Raw genomic sequence first — 23,593 nt, forward strand, 5'->3', positions numbered from 1 at the left:
TTTACTTCATGGGCTGACTGTGACAAATCTGCCACATAGGAATGTTTATCATACCACAATATCATCTACACACATGGATCTTTAAAAAAAAAAAAAAAAAAAAAAAAAAGTAGTATTTGCCACCTTGAGTGGTACCACCATGTGAAATTTTGGGCTGCATGAGGACTCCTTAACCTGAAGGTCAGTATGGCGTCATCTTGTGGAAAACCCTTGGTAAATCACATCATACCTATACAATAAAAGACAGTTTGAGTCTTTACACTAAACCGCCAGCAGAGGGAGCCCCACCTCTACATATTGCAACGCGGGCATTGTAAGATGAACTCCTCACAGACAATAATATTGCATAGGTATCTCTATAACGCTGTCTTTATTGTCCCACATCTGGAGACCTACTCACTATCAGGCTCTCTATTATTGCTGAGCTGCCACAGGCTCTGCAATGAAATCATCATGTCTGACATGTTTAAAATAGCCTCAGCGTTTGTGTTGCTGCCTGATGTGCCAGCTGCTTCATACGCACCACTGCAGCCTTTAAATAATAGCAATGACAGAGATTATTACACCTCTTGATCAATGTAATATCCTCACGCAAGTCGCATAAATAGACACGTCCTCTGCCACGGTGACATTTGCAGGGTGAAGCAGGCCCGTGCCAAGCTTTGGCAGAGGCAGGCATGGCAAATGAACGGCTGGCCTCACTGATGGGGATGGTAACATTAATTGTACAGTGGGGCTGTGGTCGGAGAAGTGGGGCAGGCACCTGCTGCAGAAGTGGGTGAAGATGAAGAATGCTGTCCTAGATTGCCCACCAGCTCACCTTAACCCATCCCGCCGAATTAATCAACTCTTCAGAGGCCATCCAGTTGTCTGGGGCAGGCATCCGAGGAGGGAGAGGAACATCTTTTAAGTCACAGGTCACAGAGCCCTGCAGGAGCCCCCTCCGTGCACAAGAGAAAGCCAGAACAGTATGAGGCTGGAGACTTAAATGGTACACAGGCACTGGGGGTTTTGGCCTGCATCAGAGCGGTGAGATGCGGTTTGTCTTGAGCCATCTGTCTCTTTGTCTCCCAGTGTGTTCTCATGAGATGTTTTGAACGTGTGCTGGGGTTGAAACGCTGCTGCATGAGGAGGGTGATGTTTGATGAGGTGCGCTGAGACAAGAGGGGGCTCAGGAGCCCCAGAGGGAGCAGAGATGACTAACTCACTACTCCTCCTAATCTAGGACAGGCACACCTAGACATCCTTCATGACTCTAATGTTTTACTCGTGTCGGGCCAAAAATATGTCCGCTGAGGTTAGCCAAAGTGGGTCGCCCGACGGCTTTTTTTGGATCACAGAAAAAGAAATCGTGCCATCTAAATGATCGCCGTCTTCTAAAACCCACCCTGGACGGCAAAAAAGCCTTCCCCGCCAGTTTATTTTTACAAGTATCAAACTGGGTCAATGACGCCACAGAATATGACAAAACCCAATTTCAACCGTGTTGAAAGCCTCCAAAGACAGAGTAGTGCTTATAAGCCTTTTTCAAAATTTTATTGGTCTTATAGAAAATAAAGTAAGCTGTATCAACAAACATACAATATATACATCAATAACTTAGACACCTCAGAGAATCACGTTTAAATCCACAGTTGTTACTGTATAGGAATACATAGTACTTATCTACAGATTGCAAAAAGTACAATAATTTAATTTATAAATAGTTACAATTAACTATTGTCTGTTTTCATACAAAGTACTGCAATATTTTATTACAACCCATACGGAAAAATAACAAAACTGATTATTAACTTTGTATTACTCGCTTTAGTCAGATTTGATACCTTTGAAACACAGACCCACTCCATGGAGTAAGAGGAAAAACCTGCACAGTCAACTGTTTACAAAGCATAATTTCATGAAAAAAGCCGATGTCTTGAGAGCTAGTAAATTCAACTGCCACACAAGTGCTGTTAAGTTATTTATCCTCTCTAACACATTGCTTGTAAACGAAACAAAAACAAACAAACAAAAGCCATAACCAAGTAAAAAAAAAAAAAAAAAAAGAAAAGTAAATCTGCAGAACAAATTACAGTGTTGATAAGATCAATTTCAAATACACACTCAACACACAATAAAACAGAAATGCTGTGGAGGATGTTTCAGAAACAAAACAAAACAAAACAAAAAAAAAAGAGCACTAATGACTGGTGTAGCAGCAGATGAACTTCAATCTTCCAAACACACACAAAAAAGATATTGCAAGTGGCCCTTGTGATAGAATATATTGTAGCATCCCTGTCACTAGATGCACAAAACCAAACCTCAGCTTTATGAGCTCACATTAATGTAGTAAAAATATCTTTCAATGGGATCTCAAAGTCCAATTTATAGGTCAGGTAATACAGCTTATTAAGGACCAGACACTATTTAGTGTGTAAGGCTCAAATGAGGCCTTGGGCAACTGTCCCTTCTATCCTTTCAGAGAGTACCATGTGTTAACGTTACACAATTACACCTAAAACCTATTAGCCACCATAAACAAGGGCCAATTGCTCTTTCATTTGGGGGTCTAAAATCTGAGGGCAAAAAAAACACATTTTACAAGAAAATTACAAAACACTGGAGCAAGAATTATTAAATAACAGACCATAGCCACTTTGACAATATAGATTACTCTTACATCTACTCTTTCACACCTTTCCACTGAGTTGCATATTAAGGGTCACTTTTTCACAATGTTCATTAATACCTACTGTAGCTACATACTATACACCTGTGTGTTTGTGTGTGAGAGAATAATCTCTAGTGGAGATTGAGAGATTGGTCGACGGTGCCACTCGAACACCTTAAAGACACTTCACACAGAAAGATTCACTCCACAAGACTGCCACAGCAATAAGGACGCCAACATCAATACTGGGCTATGTCAAGAATCAGATAAATATTTTTCCCACAGTTAACCAGTCCATGTAAATAGCTAAGCATGTTGACAAAGTGAGGATACTCGCACACATATAGTATAACCAGCACCCTGTTCCAGCATGGAGTTTTGCCAAGGTGTAGTTTCGAGAGTGACAGTACACAAAATGCTTTTTATCTCAGATGAAATACCTCACTGTCTTAGACAGCCCAATATGGTCTGACCAGCAGGAGAATAAGATTTGGATGAAGTGTACTGTGTTAATGTCATTACATAACTACCTTCACCTTGAAGTGTAAAACTGCTTCACTGTTAAATTCCTTTTAGAGGATCAGAAGAGTGATGCGACACTTGGCACAGAGGAAGTGCTGCTGGCAGCCGTTGTTGATTGTAATTCTACGTGGTCTTGCTGTGTCTCTTTCTGAGTGTGGATTGAAGCCCTTTCTGGCATGTTTATTATAAAAAAAAAAGAGAAGAAAAAATGAAAAAATGAACAGAGCTGCCATCCCTACCTCCCTGCTTCTCTTCTAGAAAGACTTGTTCATTTTTAGAGTGACCTGTTTTGTCCTGAGCAAAACAAGCAGGAGCTTAGTGCATACGTACCCTCAGCCAAACCCTACCGCATTAAACCTGACAATCTGAAGACAAGTGGTAAATTTACACAAGTAATGCTGCACCCTTCAGCTGTTATCTTTTGTCAACCCACCCGAAGTTAACTGGTGTGACCCATTTAATTAGAGTCACAACCTTGAGAAATTGCAACATTTCTAAACAAGGTTTGGAAAAAAAATGGCAGAAGTTTAAAGGACCACTTTGCTGATTTTCAACAATATCTGTATCCATTACCTGCCTGAATAGACCGCCATGCTTGTCAGTGTTAGTAGTATCTTACAGGAGGGCTCTATTCATTGCCCCGTACCCTGCACCTGATGATGTAGTCACAGACTGAGTCACAAGAAAGATTAATTTCAATACCAAGACTTTTTTCATTTTCTTTAAAAGAAAAAAAAAATCAAACCGAGACTTTGAGATCAGGAAAAATAAAGCTGTAGTCTTTCTTACTGGTGCTGGACATGTGACTGTATCATCATGTTTAGGATTTGGGCTGGTGAATAGTGCCAGGCTCCAAGATAAAGAGAGTGCTGACAAGAGTAATGGTTTATGTAAGCATGTGATACTATCAGAAAGACATAGTGATAAGGTTGGAAATAGGTGAAATGGTCCTTTAAATGTTTAAAACCTCTTGTTTTCATAATCTATAACTGTGTAAAAAAACGGGGGCTTTGTGGGGTTTTTTTTATTACTGTCTGAGTAAAGATTTATAATCAGCAGACCAGTTAAGTGGCCTTAACAAATACTATAATAAAACTTTCATCAGATTGTTAAATCATCTTCCGATGGATTACACTGAACAAAGTGATCCACTTTTAGGTCAAGTCAAAACTGCCATCCAAAATGTAAATGGTAAATGGACTGCATTTCTATAGCGCTTTTCTAGTCTACTGACCACTCAAAGCGATTTACAAAGTCTGCCTCACATTCACTCATTCACACTCACACACACTCACACAGTGATGGCAGAGGCTACCATGCCAAGTGCCGAGCTGCCCATCAGGAGCGGTTAGGGGTTCAGTGTCTTGCTCAAGGACACTTCAACACGCTCTCTGTAGGAGTCAGGGATTGAACCAGGAACCCTCTGATTACCTAACGAACCACTCTACCTCCTGAGCCACGCTGCCCCATAAAATGTGGTTGAGAGAAAGTATTTAGAGGGGATCCAGCACCCAGGGTGGCCACTAGTCACATTCTCCATGGAGAATATGGCTTTAGGCTACAGACAATCACAGATCCTTTCATTTAATGTTCAACTATGTAAGATATCCAAACGTCATTTCACCCAATTCTGTCTTGCATGGCTCAATATGGTAAACTCTTGATGACAAAATGATCTGTAACTAACACCAAGGAAGCGGAGGATATCACAGATGCCAATACGAACAAAGACAATTGACCTTGTTTACACCACCTAGATTAGCTCTACAGATTTGTTTTAAATAGCACAGCATTGACATCTATACAGTGAACAACACTGCCAACTTGTCACTTACACATCACATCACGCGCTACCCCACAGTACGCGCCTAGTCACTAGAAAAAGCTATCAGACTTCAATAGTAAGCCACTTTCGGTACAATTGCAAAAAAGATATCACAGGTTTTTTTTTTTATGTTTTCTTTTTCTGTATTTCTATAAACAATGGAAGGTAATCTACGCAGTAATAAAAACCAAGAACTCAACGTTAGACAAAGATTTCTACACCTTAACGATTCAAACAGTAAAGCTTGTGTAAAGATTTTCTTTTGGAAATATCTGGCTGCCCTGTCAACAAGTAATTACAAAAAATGCAATATATATATATATATATATATATATATATATATATATATATATATATATATATATATATATATATATATATATATATTAAACAAAACAATTGGAACATATTTTCTCTATGAGCAAAAATTATGTTTCAAAATGTTTGCGGATTACACTGTCCCCACATAAAATGAGGATATTACTGTAATAACATTCAGATTTTGGAGAAGAATCTTGTCATATTGGAATGGCACTCAGCTCTGGAACAATACCATTTAAAACTGCTGATCATTTTAAACATTTCCACTTACCATAAATATGCAAGACCTCTTTGTATTTTCAGTGCATATGTATATTATTGCATCTACTAGTCATATCGATAATGACAAGTTAATTAAAGCCTGTCAGATGCATAAACAGAGATGAATGCTGGATTTGGGAGCATTATTTCATGTTTATATTCTTGACAGACAACCAACAAAATCACAAATTGGACTAATTTACTAGTTTTGGGTTAGTCAGGCTGTTTTCAGGACATCCGTAGCATTCATACCTAGGGAGAGAGACCATTTGTTACTCGTCCTAATTGAAGTCAGTGCATAATAACAAGCAAAGGGTTTCACAGCGGGATAAGTGCTGGTTCTCTTGTTAATCAATGTAGTGGAATGGGCAAGTTGTAATACCTTCTGCTTGTGATTTGATTGGTTGCGATCAGCTGTGAGACAGTGCACACAAATTGATTCTTAGGACGGAAGAGACGTGAGAGGCCAATATCTGACAAACAACAAACACACCATATACCACATCCAAAAACAAGAACCTATCAATCAACACTTTGACTTTGATGCCACAAACACAAAAACTACCGATTGGGCATCAACAATTCCTCTAGGTTCACGTGAAATCTCATGAAAACTGGTGTGAAAGATAAAGCTCATGTACATTCTGTGTGTAAGCTAGGGCTGCACAGTTATGCCAAAAATGATCAATCATTTTGCAAGATCTTGCAGTTACAATTATTCTCATCTTAATCAATATTCTCAAAACCATGAGGAACAATTATGGAAACCTAAATCATGTGACACAGTTCTACACAATTAATCGTGCAGCCCTAGCTCACAACACTTTTGTTCTATAGGTGCAGACTGCTGAGTTAGAGTGAAAGAGCGAATTGGCCAAGCAAACTGTTAGTGTTGGTGCCAAGACGTCAAGAGATAAAACTGAGAATTGAGACAGGTAGTTAATCCTGTGCCCCGTTACGATGCACTGACGATATTTTAGTCTGATAATTTGCTGTGCCATACTTTCTGCTACTATGACCTGGCCTCCGTTTTGGATTTGACGATGGTGATGACACTGGTGGCAGCCACTTTGCCAGGGATGAGGGGCCCTATGACCGAGGCCATGGGCCCCCTGGCTGAGGTGACGGGGCTGCGGGCCACAGTCCTGGCAAAGCTCTGGAGGGCCTCGTACTTAGAACGCAGAGCATCCAGCTCCACCTTCATGCTGGCATTCTCTGTGGCCAGCTTGTCCACCTCCTGTTGCAGCTGAGCCTTCTGCTTCTCCAGCTCCTCTTTCTGGGTGACTCGCTTCACCCTACAGCTGGCGGCGTAGCCCCGGTTCTTCAGGGTGCGCCGCCGCTGCTTTAGCTGCAGTATTTCCTCCTTTGTCAGGCCTCGTAGGTGCTGGTTCAGCTCCCGCACTGACATGGTCACCAGCTCATCATCTGTCAGGCTGGTGCCATTCTCCCCTGGCTCCCGCTTCACCTGGGAATACACAAACTGGCATTAGTGTATGTGCTTACATAAACAATCAACATTAACAATCAACAGCTAGATATGAAATTCTCCCAAGTAAGTGCAGAAGCAAACTTGGTTCTGTGTCATGCAAGCAATGTACCTTCAAGGCCTTGTTTCCCTTGTTTGTGGTAGTCATGCCACGAGAGCCGTGTCCACCTGCGCCGCTGGCTGGTCTGGGGGTAAGAAAATTCCCCATCAGAATAGAAACACAAATACTAGGAGGCTAAGAAGAGATTTCACACTGAGAATAAAAAACACAGCAATGAAATGCTTCTGACAAGGAAGCTATAACATGACAAAGCCCTTAATGTACAAAAGGCACAAAGTGGGTCAAGGACTTTAGATGTAGAAGAGACACCAAGTCTCATTAGCAAAGCAGTACCTAGACTATTAGCTAACCTGTCATATTAGTGAATACCTCAATGCCCCCCCCAAAACACACAGTTCTTCTCACCTCGTTCCAGCTCAAATCAAATAAATGAATTCACAGAGGTATGCAGGGTGCACAGTAACAGGCTTTTATGTACAATACTTTATAAGCAATGAAGTCGAGACAGTCACACCTGTTTATATTTGGCCTGTTTGTATAAACCCATAAATCAATGAAAAGGGATAGGCTATAATTACTGCAGAGTCCGGGCTAACCCAACATCCAGAATAACAGCCCAACAGTGCAGTTTATTCTGTCATGTCAGTGCTGAGGGAACACCGAGAGCAACTGTACAGGCAAGAAAGCAAGCCTGCCAGTGTTAACACGGAAAGGGGAAGCTGGGAATCTTCCACAGTGTGAGCCCTGTCAAAAAAAAAAAAAAAAAAAAAAAAACGAATGAAAAACATACATGTGGGTGCACACACACACACACACATACCTACATACATACATACAGTCACACACACACACTCACACACACACACACACACACACAAACACAAACAGTTCAGTTGTGGCCCTGGGTGCTTTACACTACACTCAACAAATGCTGCGTCAGCGACACAGGCACCCACCACAGCCAGCCCAGCCAACACATTGCCTCGGTAAGCTGATTTACACAGACCAGCAGTGTGTGTATATGTGTGTGTGTGCATGCTGAGTACATAAACAAATGCATGTGGGCTTTTACAACTTTTTAGAATCAAAACAGGAGAAGGGGGGAAAAAATCCTAAAAAGATCTACTGTCATTGTCAGTCTACAGCCTTCGAGTCCACTAAGCTAGTCATCGAGTGTATACGAAGTGTGCAGAGAAGCTCAGTGAGGGGAAAAAAAAAAAAAAAAAAAAAAAAAAAAGAGTAGTAGCTCTGAAGTGCACCAAGATGGCCAGGACATTACCATGGCAACAAAAGGGTGCTACAGGTGGACCGGTCACCTGAGCCAAACAGGGAGAGACAGACGCTTGTTAAAAATGACCTGAATACGACATTATCACACAGGCTGGGGACATAACATGAGGTCAGATTGTGACTTGCATTCTTGATGCTTTCCTTTTGAAAAAGTCCTCTGGCTCCTCCGAAAACTGCCATGTTTCTCTGTGCTGCAGATGCCCATCTAAAAAGCCTTTCACATTCTGTAGAGGATTTTTTAAATGTGATATTTTCATCCCAGTTGGGTTGGCTATGAATAGCTGACTGATAGTAACACCTACCTTTCACCAGCCTTTGTGGTGACTCATTTCCAGTAAGCATTTGGACTACAGATGCAAAACATAATGGGATAATGGTCCGCCTGATGATGCACAGATAATGGACAAATAGACAGGAAAGTACTCCACTAATAGCTACTGGGATGAGAGTAGAAAGGCTGCTGCTTCCAAATTTCATATAAGCCTATCATTTCCCCTAAGTAGCCTAGACCCAACATTGTTCAAAAACCAATTGGAATCTTGGAAATGCAGAGAGATGGCAAATTGTCCAGGTTGAGGAGGCGTATTATGCCACACAGCTGTACAGGACAATATAGTAAGAATGGCTTGGCAAGCCAACAACTCACCATATGACACTGCAGGAGGATGCACCCAGTCTGCACCCCTCCAGCACAGGCCGCTGCCAACAGACGGCTACCAATGACAGGGCATGGCAGCACAACACAGACAAGGTCCAATGCACAGCTGCTCCCTTCCACTACCAGGCATATCATACCTCGCACAGACAAAGACGACACACACACATGCACACATCCACTGACACACGCGTAAAGGAAAAACACACCTACAATTTAACCATATATTTTTATCTTTCACGCTGAGGGGAAAAAGCAAGTGATTGGGAGATTCCAGGCTCTTGGCTCTGTTGTGACTGTGACAGCTAGCAAAGAGTGCCCTTGGATTTGACAAGTTCACCCTTTTAACAGTTGCAACGGAGGACAGTGGTCACAAGCATATCCCTTGCACAGGCAGTGGACACATGTATTAACAATTTCAGGTCTTTTGTCTGTGCCAAGTGAAGGGAGAGAGAGGGGAAAAATGCAGCTTGGAGCACAGGGGCAGTGGAGGTGGGGAGCGTGGGGACACAGGCGTCTTTTGTAGGCGCTTGCTGAATTTTTATGAATCGCCTGGAAGAACGCTGACAAATCAGAGCTGATTGCTTGTGGAGGAGACATCACACCCACAGGAAATAGAAAACGCTGAGTGTGGTCACCCAGAGAAAGGGAGGGAGGGGAGAGTGAGAGAGAGGCAGAAAGAGAGAGAGAGGGAGACAGAGAGAGAACAGCCTTGTGAAAAATGCACGCTCGACACATTTAGAGGAGCTTGAGAAGAACAGGTTGAGGGAAAAAAAATACTGATCTCAGCAAGGACCATGACCAAGGTGCCAATTAGGAAGTTGTGAAGTTGAACTAACACGACGAGAATTATCCAGCCAACCTTCAAACGCTGTCTGTGTTCATCTCAATCTATAGAGGGCACCTGGTGAAGGTGGGGTTGGCCTAGGTGAGACTTGAGGGGGGAAAAAAATCCATCTGCTGGGATAAACACTGATGTGACATGATGGGTGCGGCCTTGAGTCCATGTCATGCTTTAATGATCTCATCCCCTTCACAGGATCTCTCTACGGGGGCTGCCAAGGATGGACACCATTAGCTAAGGGACCCTTTGTTGAGGGGGAACCAAGGCTCCCCTGTAGCATCCATGCACTGTGTCCCCTGATGAATATTTATCACTGTCATTCACCGCCCAAGGTGGGGGTGGGAGGCTGAATAAAGATGCTCAGGAGGTGATTCTTCAAGGATACATCCAAGGCTTCTCCATCAGCCGCTGTCTCAAAATGGTGGTAGACTGCGGGAGCGATGGGGGTGGGGGGTTGCTACTGCTGGAGGTGGCATACAAGGGGGCTGAGGGCTGGTGGGAGAGCCAGCTCCACTTGACAGCAGTGTAACAAGATTATCAGGGCCATAAGAGCAAACAAAAACCCCAGCAACCCGCCTTAGAATCCAGATTACAGCAGTGCCTGCTCTCTGAATACTAAACATGGCTGGGGAGGACTAACAGGGGCACAGGCTTAACTGAGATATGAAAGGATCACATATAGTATATCACATAACTATCGCATGTATCCACAACCACACAAACACACACACATGCGTACACACGTTACCGCAACCACACAAGCACAAATTTAACTTGTCATTACCAATTCCTGAAAAGAAGCAGCCAAGCTCTTGGCATCGGCAGGTTCCTAATGAAGTGAATAAACTAGACAGTGGAGGTGCATGCTGATGAAAGACTGTTTTGAGGAGGCACAGACAGCATCCAACAATGGCAGTTCAAGTCTGTGAAACAAACAGCTGAATGTCATCTCTCCTCTAACACCGTATTCATCTCCAGACAGAGAACATACACAGTGTGGTTTGTTTCACTCGCTGGTTTTATCTGCTTTTTTTTCTGCTGCAACCAGGCCGACGGAGAAGCTTCACGAGACACAAGAGACAAAGAGGCTACGGCCCAAGCGTAAATTAGACTTAACATCTTAAAGGACCACATCAGTGTTTTTGAATGTTTGGCCCATTCATTACAATTTACCCATATTTTACACTACAACAAACTATTCAGTAAATCATGTGGTGGTACCTAAGATTTCACAACATATCATCAAAATCCCTTGATTTTCAAATTAGAATATTTGGCTGAAACACCCACCTTACAATGCTCTGCTTCTGCAGCTAACGAAGTTCATAAACGACAGAACTGATCATTTGCTATATAAAGCAAACGTTTCCCTGAGTACTATTTTTCTGGAGGAGAGACCGTATCACTCTTTATTATGGTGATGGAATAATGGAGTGAAGAAAGTTTGAAGTCTAGGGAAGTTAATATTCATATCAAAGTGAAGTGAATGAAATACGGCGGCTGGATTAAAAAGGTAGGAATAATGATATCAGAGTTCTAAAATACGATTGGTTTGGGAATAGATTAGCAGAAACGTTAAGTTTATAATTTTGTACACAATATGCTAAACATGCAGAATGACTGCTATGGCCCTTTTCTGTATGATCATCTATTCAATTTGTCTGATCAGTAGCGCATGGGCCTCCCTCTCCATTACCATGGAGTTTACACAGAAAATAAAATGAAAACAAAATGATATCCACAAAGATACTGAAAGGAGGATAAGTATGTGAAAAATAAACATATCAGCACTCTAATAAACCTTTTGCTTATTAATTTCAATGTAATGCTTGCCTTATTTGTTAACTTACCCACTTGCTCCTCCCATGGTTGAAATGCTGCATTCAGCTAACAGTTTCACCCTGTACGCCATAAATAGCCATTCTCAACATTTCATGCCTGATCAGAGACACTAGTTTGACTCCCTCCCTCCTCATCCTGAGTTGAAAAGATCGCCTAGATATTCAGATCTAATCATCCCTCCCTTCAGCTGAGTGAAGTCAATTATCAAGCAAGCTGCATGTGTCGGGCGCCATTTAACTGCAAATTAAAAATCAGACTCCTCTGATAGCTCGGGAAGAGTTACTGGAAGGCTGATGTAAACTTATGTATGGAGAAGACAGTGTGAGAGTTTGTGTGAGAGCGAGAAAGACAGTGGGGCGAGGGGAGGGAAGCTATTAACTACTAAGTATTCAGAGCGTGAAATAAGAGTGACAAAAAGAGGGAGAGTGGAAATCATTCAGCAGCTTTCAAAGGGAAATGTGATGCACTGGTAGTAGAGGGGAAACACTAAGCCAATACCTTTGACCATCAGAGCTTTGAGGCAATGATGAAATAACGCCTAAACATAAGCAGAAATCATATCCCTGCTTTACACAAGGTCTAGCCCTTAGAATAAAGACACTGTGATGATGAACTCAGGTTATCAAAACCCAGGAGAGGGTTAAATGGTTTTTAGCAGCAGACAGGACAATGCCCTCACACTGTCCGGGTCTACAGATGTAGTCTTATGAAGCTGCATGAGTTGACTAGATGCCAAACAGAAACACCGTAGCCTATGATGAACAATAATGGATACACAGATAAGGGAAAAAAAACAAGCACAGAAATAGAACTAAGGATCAATATCTCAGGATATCGGTGACTCTTCTCATGCCACTCCGAAAAAAGGGCCTTTTTCCCCATAAATGAGGCTTTGACAAAGAAATATGAAATGAATATTAGCCTACCACTTGCTGTATAAAAATAAAGGAAAAAGTGTTTAGGGCTCGGATGATAAGAGTTTTGTTTAGGTTACAGAAATGTTTTGGTTCTCTACCCCTCTCCAACATTTGAGGCATTACATTTCAAGATCAGGATGAATACTTTTAATAATACTCTGTCTTAGGAAAGTTAAGTGATGTTAAAAACAACCTTCACCCTTGACGTTTTTTTTTTTTTTTTTTTTTTTACATATTGTACTGCAGAATAGAATTATTTTTAGCATTTTCATTTGGGGAATGTATTGTAAGAGCACTATAATATCAGAGCAAAGAGATAATAGAAGAAACTGATTTGGTGATATTTGAATTATTAAGCCACACAATGCTCATTATGTTAAGTGCACCCACTCCTACACTCAGTTCCTTTTCATGATTGAAGTTAGTAGTTTAAACAATGTTTTAGTCATTGTTGTTGGCCAAGAAAAATGTTAGGTCCACTGAATGTAAATTTCAAAGCATTTCTGGCTATAAAGTTGAATTGTGCATCAGAGACTGTAGAATGTGTGACAAACCTTAATGCTTGCTGCATATTCCAGATATAGTAAGAGGCGCTACTCTTGTCGATCTCACAGTAAAGTAACAAATTGACTTGATTCACCAAGATTGAAAACATGATATTTAGGTCTTCTCCTTAAAAGGCATTAATCAGAATAGTTTTTTACTATTTATGAGGACCTATTCATAAAAAAAGCAGAGAACATGGAATATCTATAGATATTCTGCACTTGTAGTTTTCGGGAGCACTTTTCCGCCAGTGTGATTGTTATGAAATTGAGTTGCAGAGGTTGGCTGAGTGTGACCCTGGCTGTTCACCGCAAGCTGAAATTAGAAAATATGATGTGATGTATTGTGATGGACACTGGTTGTGAATATCAAGTATAGAGCCTGGTATAGGGTTCATTTATGACTACAATTTGCATCCAGTTCCTGTGATTTCAGATTAAAAAAAAAAAAAAAAAAAAATCTTAACCCTCAGGGGGCTGAATACTTTTTGAAACCACTGATAATGTGAGGCTAATTTGAGGGACTTGGGTTTCACTGGTCTGGATTTACCAGCGTTTCAATATATAGGAACCATTTCCAAGCTCGGTAACTGTTGTTTACTCTCTGAGCTGCTGTGTTCATAGAAGTGCAGGGATAGGAGAGGAGACTTCATTGGCCTTCCACAGTATCTGCCTGGAGGACTTGATTAAAAAGGGAAGAGAAAAGCTCTTCAGCCTTGCACTGGCAGAGGAAGTAAGGGTTGCAGGCAACCCACACACTGGCAAAATATCCATGAGCTTTACTACACTAGGTGCATGCATAAATACATATTGCATTGACCTAAGAGCTACAACTCAGCCTTTTCAACACACAGATTACACTAGAGCAGTTCCACATATTTAAATGCAATTTAAACTGAAATAATAGTGTTCTTCACTTCTTGGATAATTTCTGACACTGCACCTCTATTTTGCATTATCCAAACGCAATTTGCTTCTGCATGGTGTTGCTCGTATGGGCAGGTTCACTTGAAGTGAAATATCTAATTGATAGCAAAACAATAATATCAGTTGACAATTATATCCTTCCTATGAAGCACCATGACTCAGACACAGCCAGTTACCAAAGTTCTTACCTGAACGTAACAACAATGCCATTTCTATAAATAGCATTGGCTCTGCTCAGTTCAAATTATAGCTAAGAACTGACGATGGCATCTGTCAACAGGATAACTGATGGAGTTAGTTCAATGTGAATATGATTCAACAATAAAATCTGCCATGTAAAAGGGTTAAAACTCATTATATTACAGTATCTCCAGAACACATGCATTCATTCAAGGCAACATAGAAGTCTCCCTTTTAACCTGAGTTTAGTTATACTCGGTTAAAATGAAACTATGAGACGATGGTCGCACTGAAAAACAGAACAGATCACAGTGTTCAACTAAGGATTACTCAATGTGCTGGGACCTCTAAGAATATCACAGCCAAATAAAACCACACATACCCAAATCGAACAAGAGGAAACATGCTGGCCTCGCAGTTAAGGGACCACTTTACAGGAAAGTCACGGGTTTAATCCCCACAGAAGCCAATGTGTCCAACAACAGCCAAGTGCCCTGTTGAAGTGCCCCTGAGCAAGACACTGAACCCCTATCTGTTCACTCAGAGTAAATCACTATGGATAGGAACTTCATCTTAATGGTTAGGCTATAACATTTAAGTGAATGCCAAGTTCAACAGTATTTTAAAGGACCACTAAGGGCACTGAATTGGGACAGCTGATTGGTCAGTCAATCAATTTAAAAGCATTTTTTGTTGGTTATTATTTGCTATTTTGCAGTTGCATAGAAACACTTGAAATGAACATCTAGATTTTACATCAAAAAGAGTGTTTTTTTTTTTCAAGGTAGACTGACAACATCCAGGGCATGAGCTTAACTCTGGCCTACTGGCCCAACTGGGCAAGTAGAAAAAAATTCTTAACAGAAAATCCTGCTGAATGTAAGGCACAATTCAAACAGGTGCAGCAACACTTGGCACTGTACGGGAAACCCACAGTCCTTGTGATATATCTCTACAAATAACCCTTTCCCATTTTTTTTCCAGGCAACAATACCAGGCAGTATTTTGGGCAGGCTGACTACTTATATGTGCTCCATTCCACTGTGGGCTACAGACTGTGTTTATAATAGAAGCAGATCTCAGTCAATTTAAACTCCTTACCAGAGCTATAGTCTATAATGAGCACAGGACATCGAGAAACACAGTCATAATAGTCAAATTATGCTCTCCTAAAACCCTCACAAATGAAAGCTGATTCATTCCCTACCTCATACACTGATTGCATTTGGATTAGCTTGTTACATATATATAACACAAGTGGTGCTAAATCACTTGTTTGTAATGACAGCCTTCTGTTGATGTGTCTCATACATAAACCACCAAGCTTAAGTAGGTTACATGAAAAACCGCAATCAGTGAACAGCTCTACAATGTAGACTCACTGTGTTCTTTCAAATCTTGGCGAATGTAAATTATGAACACACGGAGGGCAGTAATGAACATGCCAAGCCAAACTCAAGATCCAAACAGAAATTCATCAAGCACCCTTGCTGTTCTGTATGGATGAAAGTATTACTTTGAGAAGTGGAGCGGGCATATCGCAATGCCAAGCAATCATAATCCGCACTACACTTGCAAGGGGTTTCATCACCAACATTCCCTCCCCATTGCAAAAAAAAAAAAAACTATATTGATCTTTTTCTCCCTTCCCTGCAGGCTTTCCCATTTCCCAGTGCAGCTTAAGCAGCACTTTTGTGGATAAATCCCCCATTTGTGTTCCTTTCTGGGGGCTATTAATTGTCCTGAATAGGCATAACTACTCCCAAGACAGAGCCGTGTTGGCCATACAGAGGTGTTGGTGGCCATGCTGTACTCTGCTATGCAGTCTTGCCTAGTGTTTCATCAACCTCAGGTATCCTCTTCCACCCTCCACCGCCTGCCCATTCTGAGCACAGCCACTGGGTATGAGTTGTGCACTAGATTCACCTCTACAGTATCCAGCCTTATTTTATCTTGGCTACCTCAATGCAAGAGGTGATAAATCTCAGAGCTGATCTCCACCACTCCCTGCCTCCATCTCCACACCTCTGCAACCCCCCATCGTGCTTTAATACGGGCCCTCATCTGTTCTTGTTACCTGCAGGGAGCGGCAGCGATGGGCATTACCCTTTATTGCAAAGCTGGGCTTCTGATGTGGGGCTGGACTGTCTGCTAAACACACTTCAAGCCCTGCTCGCATGAACAGAGATGATGAAATAAGTTGAATATCTGAGCAAGAATAGGCAACTTCTGTCTGTTTACCCAGTGCCCATATACTCAACAGTTTCCAAGGTGACTTTTCCAATTGCACAGAGATTCTCCATGGATAATTCATTACCTGCCCTCCACAAGCTCGCATTCTAACAGGCAGCAAATTTGAGCATGTCATATAACGTGAAACAAGAGCATCTGCCGGCCCAAAATGAGGAGAGAAACGCTGTGGTACAATGTTTTAAATGATGTCACAAACAAGCTGGTACCTAATAGCATTTAGCCTACTATTCAATATTTAAAAAATACAATTAAAAAAAAAAAAGCTACAAAATTTACAGGACTCAACATGCCCTCGTTAAAAATATTTATTTTTGAAACTGCTATCTTCTTTCAAAATACTGCCAAAGTTATATGGATCTTATGTTTTCAATACAACCCATGATCACACGACCCAATTTAAAAATCCACTAATTATGGGACTCTAACGACATAAGCATAATGTATTGCTTATCATGCATTTTTTAAATGGATTTGACATCGCTGTTGACACCTAAGCACTTAGTCTTAATGTACTCACACCCTATCTGTTAGTTGATGTAAATCATGACAGCGCTGCAATAAAATGCACATTCTCAGCTGAATGTAGATGAGGCTATTGATAAATGCATGATGGTCATCACTTGATGCTCATGGCTTGATGACAGAGTTGGACTATAAATCAGCACCGTTTCGATCTATCTCCTCGATGACGGCAGCTCGGTGATAAACATCGATCCTTATCCACGAAGCAGACCTTTGTCCGGTGGTGCCATGTTTCAGGGTGGATTCTCAAAACGTCTAAATACATCATTGTGATGATTCAGCATGATAAAAATACCGCTGCATGGTTGTTGGCTGGGATAATAAAATACTACTGTGGTAAACTGCCAAGCTGCAATATGATATTAAAGCCAATGACGGAGTGTTTCGTTAAGCATTGCCATTGTTACAATTTAACCAGTGGTTAAATGAATTCTCACTTCAGGTAAACCAATTCACTGCTGCTGTCGAAACGGGGATTCTAAAGCATCTGCACACAAAATAAACCCCTGCATGCGTTTGAAACTAGACCAAAGAAAAACAGACTGCACTGATTAATCAATCACATTTATCCTTGAAACAGATGTCACCAGAAATACTACAACCAACCTGATCTCGTTAAACCGCTGCTTCGGCTCGCTCTTCCTCCTGTTCACGAGGTGATGAAGCAGCAGGTTTGAAAGGCAAGAAGCGCATGAGTTGACAAACCACCGAGAAGCCCAATAATGGACACAAGACGTATTGGAAAACTGTGTACTTATTACAATGGCAACCTAGTTACACAGTTTTGACATTCCCCAGCCCTGTCTCCAACGTTACAACGCTTGCTTGTGAAACTGGCAAACAACTCCCCGCCTACAAAACAAGCAAGCGAGGAAATCCCCGTGTGCAGCCTTCCTGCTATATAACATTACAGCCCTGTGAGCAATTTCTTAGTAGGGGAAACCAGCGCTCTCATGTGAAATGGCTGGCTGTCACGCATTATCAAACCTACAATCGGACACACATATTTTCAGACATATCTCATAGATATATACAAAAGATTAGCTGCCACCTCGGCATGGCAGATGCCCGATCGTTGTTAAAGCTACACGAACAGATGTAATATTATTTCCAGTAATGGCTTTCAAAATAAAGCCCTTGTAGCTGAACATTCTCATTATCTGCTTGGGTGATGAAAACGCTTTTATTTTGAAGACAAAATCATAAAGCTTCCGATATTAATCCGTTTGTGCCAGGTTACCTTTACTCTGCTAGGGAAGGTAAGAAGCTAGCTAACCCTGGAAGCTAGCCTCGGCCAGCCCTTCGCTTGTCAGCGGCGGAGCACAGGCGTGCACAGTCAGCATAACAACACAGGCACCTTTCGGTTTTCAGTAAGGACTCACCTTACTTTGAAAAAAGTTGTCAGACGTTGTAGCTATTTCTCAGTGTCCTCTATTTAAAGTCACAGGAGGAGCCAAGCAATAGCGGCACAGCTGTATTTCGATCGAACTGACAGAAGCATGCGCTTCCAAAAGCCAGCTCGTGCTTTCCTTGTTGATTCCTTTCTGTTGTATCGAAGCCAGACGTCATCGTGTTTGGTCACGTGCCTTCATTCATGAAGGATATTCTTTCTTCGCAAGTAGGCAAAGAAAACATTTTAAAAAGCCATGTAACCAATCATCTACAGCAGCTGCACTGTTTCATCTCACATCCACTTATCAGCAGACAGTAACACACCGCATTAACTGGGGTCTGACGGCGCACTTGCTCTGTCAAGAAAACAAGGCATACATTAACAAAGTCCACATCTTCTTTCCTTAATTTAATACATTTTTGTAACACATTACAGTTTTGTGGCTGTATAAAATAGTTTTGGCTACAGTACTCAAATATTTGAGCAAATGTTAGGGGATTGCATATAAAGTGGCTGTAATGTCAGCCATGAAGTCATGAGGAGCCCTTTGTTTCATTGCAATTGGGCTGGATTGCACAGTGAACATGAGGATGTGTAAGCATGCTTTTTATACAGTTTAAAAAAAAAAAAAAAAAAAAAATCAGAAAAAAGTAACAAAATGAGAAGACACATAAAGTGATGTTGACCTGAGACATACATTAAACCATCATCTAACCTTAAACAAAAAAAATACACTGTTAGAATAAGTGATGAGATGAGCTAGAAATCAAACTGTTGTCAATACATGAATTGGCAAGGCAACCAGTTTAAAGTGTGAGTTATTTAGCTTTAGAAAGGCCAATGCATTTGATGACAGCAGAAAAATACTAATGCATAATCTTTCCCTGATGCGAGGTATCTCTCTGAATTGAGTATAATTCTGTAAGTAAATGTTAACTAACCATTAGGTTAGCAAATTTCAGCAGTGATCTGCTTTTAGTGGTTTATTAATAAAATGCAATGCATCTTCACAAATCACAACATATGTGCGTTTCCTCCACCTGTGAGGAAACAGCAAATGCTCAGTTCTTCTTGGTCCTTGGGCTGTTACTGCTGAAGAGACTGATCCCACCAGATCGGACTCCCACACCTGCTGCAGCCACTCCTGGCTGCTGCAGCACTTTGTCCAGAGTTGTCTTCTTTATGGCAGCTGGAGAAATCTTCTCTTGGTCAGCCAAGAACTGAAGTTCCCTTTTTAAAAAAGTGGACAGACACAGAGACATAGCTTTATAATTGCACAATCAATTTGTCTGTGGGTTTCCAGTGAGCAAAATTCCCCAATGTAAAATTCCTTGCATGTAGCTCCACCTGCTGCCTGAATTGTAGACACTATTACAAAGGTGTTGCACAGTAACTCCCTTTGGACATCTTTGTGTAAAGAATCAACTTTAAAGCTCGTCCAATGTATCATCATGGCAGAAAAAAACAACAAAGCTACGTGATTGTTGAATTTGTTTGTCTCACCATCTGCTTATCAACCTACCTAGTTCTAATGCAGGAGGCCTCTACAGCATTGATCAGGAGGCTGCGGAAGCCACCGCTCTCCATGACATGCAGGGCGTGGATGGTGGCACCCCCAGGTGAGCACACGTTGTCTTTTAGTTGTCCAGGGTGCTGCTCTGAGTCTAGTAGCATTCGAGCTGCTCCCTTAGGAGAAATACGCCATGTTGTGTTCGTCAGTGAATGTCATACAATCAAGCCACATACAGGTTTGCTGTAAACACAATGTTTTTACCATCAAAGCTTGGGCTCCAAGCCGAACAGCCAGTCTCCTGGGCAGGCCCATTTTTACTCCACCATCAGCAAGAGCATCTACTGCTGTGAATGCCTACCAGGTCACACATTATGTGCAGACAAGCAAAGAACCAATTAGATGACGGTTGTTAGGGTGATAGAGTAAAGGGAAACATGCCAAAGACATGCCAAAGGATCTTGCAAACAGGGCTGGGCGATAGATACAAAATCAAAAATTACAAATCGTATTTACCAAAAAACCCCAATAAAGATATTGTGCTGATACTGCAGGGATTTATATAAGATTTTTGATGATGTCATTAGTGATGAAGATACGATTACAAAGCAGGTACAGAAACTAGAATTTATAGAACAGCTAGAGCAGTCTAATAAATTCACAATAATTCATCCCTTTACTGTAAATCACTCAGTTATAATCTCCAAAATCTAAGATGATATCTAGTCTCATATCCTGATAGGAATATAGTATTCATATTTCACCCAGCACTACTTGCAGGTAGCACACTCGCCTTCACTCACTGAACATCACATAAATGACTCACATAAGCAGGCCCACTGCCACTCAGTCCAGTGACAGCATCAATCAGGTCCTCTTCCACCTCGGTGCAGTAACCCACACTTGCCATCAGCTGCTCCAGAAGCTTTCCATCCTCCACCTCAGCATGGGTGCCTGTGGCGTACACAGTGGCCCCCTCCCGCACCACCACTGGAGTATTGGTCATGCAACGCATTACCTTTGGAGAAGGGCGATACTGTTGCAGCTTCTGCAAAGGAATGAGATTGCATTTCAGGAACTGTCTCGAAATGAGAAAAAGTTGTCTTGGAAGGGTAACTTTTATTTCTCATGTGTAACAAAAGCTAACATGGATCTAAGATTACATACACTTAATACACTCAAGAATAGGACATCTGTTTCTGTTTTTTTTTTTTTTTTTTTTTTACACAACTATGTGAGCCTACATAACACAAAAAGGTTTGAGTCTGATGTTTTGCATGAGAAGAGCAAACTGGCGTGTCATGTTACAGCTTATTTCTGTTTTGCCTGAGGGGCTGCTGAGATCACACCACAAAAATATGCTGAAAAGAACCTTGTGCTTAATCTTTACGGATGTCCGTTCCTGTAGCTCACAGAACCTATTAAAAGGCAGGATTTCACCGTAACACACACACCTCTGTAACCATCCATCATCATGGTTTCCTGTAACTTACCTTCTCTATGGAGCTGATAGTGACACCTGCAGCACAGGACACAATAAGATGACGGTCCTCAATGTCTGGTCCAATCTCATCCAGTACAAAAGGAATGATGTGGGGCTTCACAGCCAGGAAGAGAACGTCACTTTTGCTCACTGTCTCTTTGTTACTTGTGGTAAGATTCACGCCCAATTTCTGTTTAAAATGACATTATTTTATGCGTTACTTGCTGTAGTATTTCAATGGCCAGAAGTATGCTGACATAAGACTTCACTACATGCAAGCAACGCAATGCAAGTTTCTGCTTGAAGACAACCCTCTCCAAATATTAACCAAGACAAATGACACAGAATTAACCCATTCAGTAGAATCAGTGAAGACACTGCAATTACTGAGATACCCATCCCCATTTGTCTACCCACACGCAGTCCCATCACTGTGGGCAGGTCTGTGTCAGGGGAGCTGGCAGTGATTCTTTGGGTGGCAATCACGCCTTGAGAGGAGATAAAATTAAGAAATAAAATCAATGACTAGTTGCAATCCGTTCAGAGCGTAAGCCAGGTACAAACAGTTTGCATATTAAAAAGCACTAACCTGCGGCTGTGAACCCTCTCACCAGCGCGTGGGCCAGCTGACCCGCTCCTATGAAACCCACACTCATCCTCCCTGTGGGACGCACAGTAGCGTCAATTAAACGCTTTGAAGTTGTGAATCAGTCTCTATTACAAACAAACAAAATTAGACAACATCCCACTTTAAGTAATAAACCAAAAAATCAGTCATTAACTTGATAGACTCTAGCCTACTGGTTGCATAACAAAAATCATGTCAACTATCAAACTCTTACTTCCTGATAGACCGGAGCAAAACAACCCTTCCACAGGTTGTTATTTGGACACATGGTGGCAGAAGCAAACAACAACAACAGTAAACAGTGGGGGGAAAAAAACTTACTGATATAACGAAGAGCTCTTTAGTTGATTAACTGACTAGCACAACAAACTAGCACTAGCCACCAGCAAAAACACCAACTGAATTTAACTTGACTGTCAACGTGGCTCCTGCAACTCGCGCTCTGCTGTACCTGGCGAGAACGTTGATTGACATGTAACCAGACCAATCAGGAAGCGCCGACGGCTGACACATATAAAGGGCGACCAATCACCGTGGCAGTAAGCCCAACATTGTGGGCGGGCTACGCGCGGCTGAGAAACCAGTTGCATCAGGTTGTGGAGTGGGCGTGGAGGGCAAATGTAGGTTAGGAAGGCGTCTCGATAGCACCATCTACCGGTGGCGGGCTTGAAAGGCACGCTGAAGTCATGTTTCCCTCCAGGCGTCGAGTGGTTATTAATATAAACTGTTTTTGTCAATGAAGCTGTGGGGAGCAACTTTGAAGTGAACTAGCTACCAACGTGGAGGAAGGTAGTTTGTTTGTGTGTGTGTTTGTGCCTTCACATTTGTTGACCCTCTTCAGCTAAATGCCTCTAATGGATTGGACACAGCTGCTGCTAGCATTCAAAACATCCTGGGCTGCAAAATGTTTTTTTTTTTTCCTTTTATTTTTTTTTTTTCGTTAAACAGAATTCATTAGAAATCACTGTAAAGCTCAGCTATGCTATTTGATTAAAGGTGATGCAGCCCAGAAAACACCATCACCATCAACAATATGTTTCCACTTCTCTCTTTTTTTCTATCAATAAAAAGTGGTTTATTTTTATTTCTAAATAAGTGTAAGGTAGCATCTGTTTTATCTATCTATCTATCTATCTATCTATCTATCTATCTATCTATCTATCTATCTATCTATCTATCTATATCTATCTATCTATCTATATATATATATCTATCTATATATATATATATATATATATATATATGAAGAAATGACAGTGCACATAAAATGTAGCCTGCCACTGGAGGATTTGTGAATTGAATAAATCATCTCATTACATAATGTTTTCATTACATAATGTTTTAATTTGTGGTTGCCTGCATCTATACTTGTATTTATGTCAGATTTTCGATCACTTATCTTCTAATAACAAAGAAAGCAAGAAAGCCACGGGACATGGTGTTATGTATAATTCTGTTGTTTATTAAACAAG

The 23,593-nt window shown here is 41.3% G+C and overlaps 2 protein-coding genes across 6 annotated transcripts; both read right to left on the reverse strand.

The window, feature by feature from the left end:
- Window positions 1–5,413: 5,413 nt before the first annotated feature.
- LOC115363798 (transcription factor MafG) lies at window positions 5,414–18,645 on the reverse strand. 4 transcript variants are annotated; one of them, XM_030058111.1, is made up of 4 exons: window positions 18,490–18,645; window positions 17,714–17,752; window positions 7,184–7,256; window positions 5,414–7,050 (listed from the first exon to the last, which is right to left on the reverse strand). In XM_030058111.1, exons 3-4 carry the CDS (start codon window positions 7,217–7,219, stop codon window positions 6,598–6,600), a joined length of 489 nt encoding a protein of 162 aa, XP_029913971.1. In that variant the 5' UTR covers window positions 7,220–7,256; window positions 17,714–17,752; window positions 18,490–18,645; the 3' UTR covers window positions 5,414–6,597. The 4 variants fall into 4 exon arrangements, with proteins under 4 accessions (XP_029913971.1, XP_029913972.1, XP_029913969.1 ...); XM_030058112.1 differs by lacking the exon at window positions 17,714–17,752 and having other exon boundaries at window positions 18,495–18,645; XM_030058109.1 differs by lacking the exon at window positions 17,714–17,752.
- Window positions 18,646–18,887: 242 nt separating this feature from the next.
- On the reverse strand, window positions 18,888–22,588 carry pycr1a (pyrroline-5-carboxylate reductase 1a). 2 transcript variants are annotated; one of them, XM_030059008.1, is made up of 8 exons: window positions 22,443–22,588; window positions 22,083–22,154; window positions 21,911–21,981; window positions 21,504–21,683; window positions 20,837–21,058; window positions 20,275–20,367; window positions 20,023–20,186; window positions 18,888–19,730 (listed from the first exon to the last, which is right to left on the reverse strand). In XM_030059008.1, exons 2-8 carry the CDS (start codon window positions 22,147–22,149, stop codon window positions 19,562–19,564), a joined length of 966 nt encoding a protein of 321 aa, XP_029914868.1. In that variant the 5' UTR covers window positions 22,150–22,154; window positions 22,443–22,588; the 3' UTR covers window positions 18,888–19,561. The 2 variants fall into 2 exon arrangements, with proteins under 2 accessions (XP_029914868.1, XP_029914869.1); XM_030059009.1 differs by having other exon boundaries at window positions 22,083–22,207.
- Window positions 22,589–23,593: the final 1,005 nt, after the last annotated feature.

The sequence above is a fragment of the Myripristis murdjan genome, chromosome 8 (genome assembly GCF_902150065.1).
Source record: "Myripristis murdjan chromosome 8, fMyrMur1.1, whole genome shotgun sequence".
In the NCBI taxonomy this organism is placed as follows: Eukaryota; Metazoa; Chordata; class Actinopteri; order Holocentriformes; family Holocentridae; genus Myripristis; species Myripristis murdjan.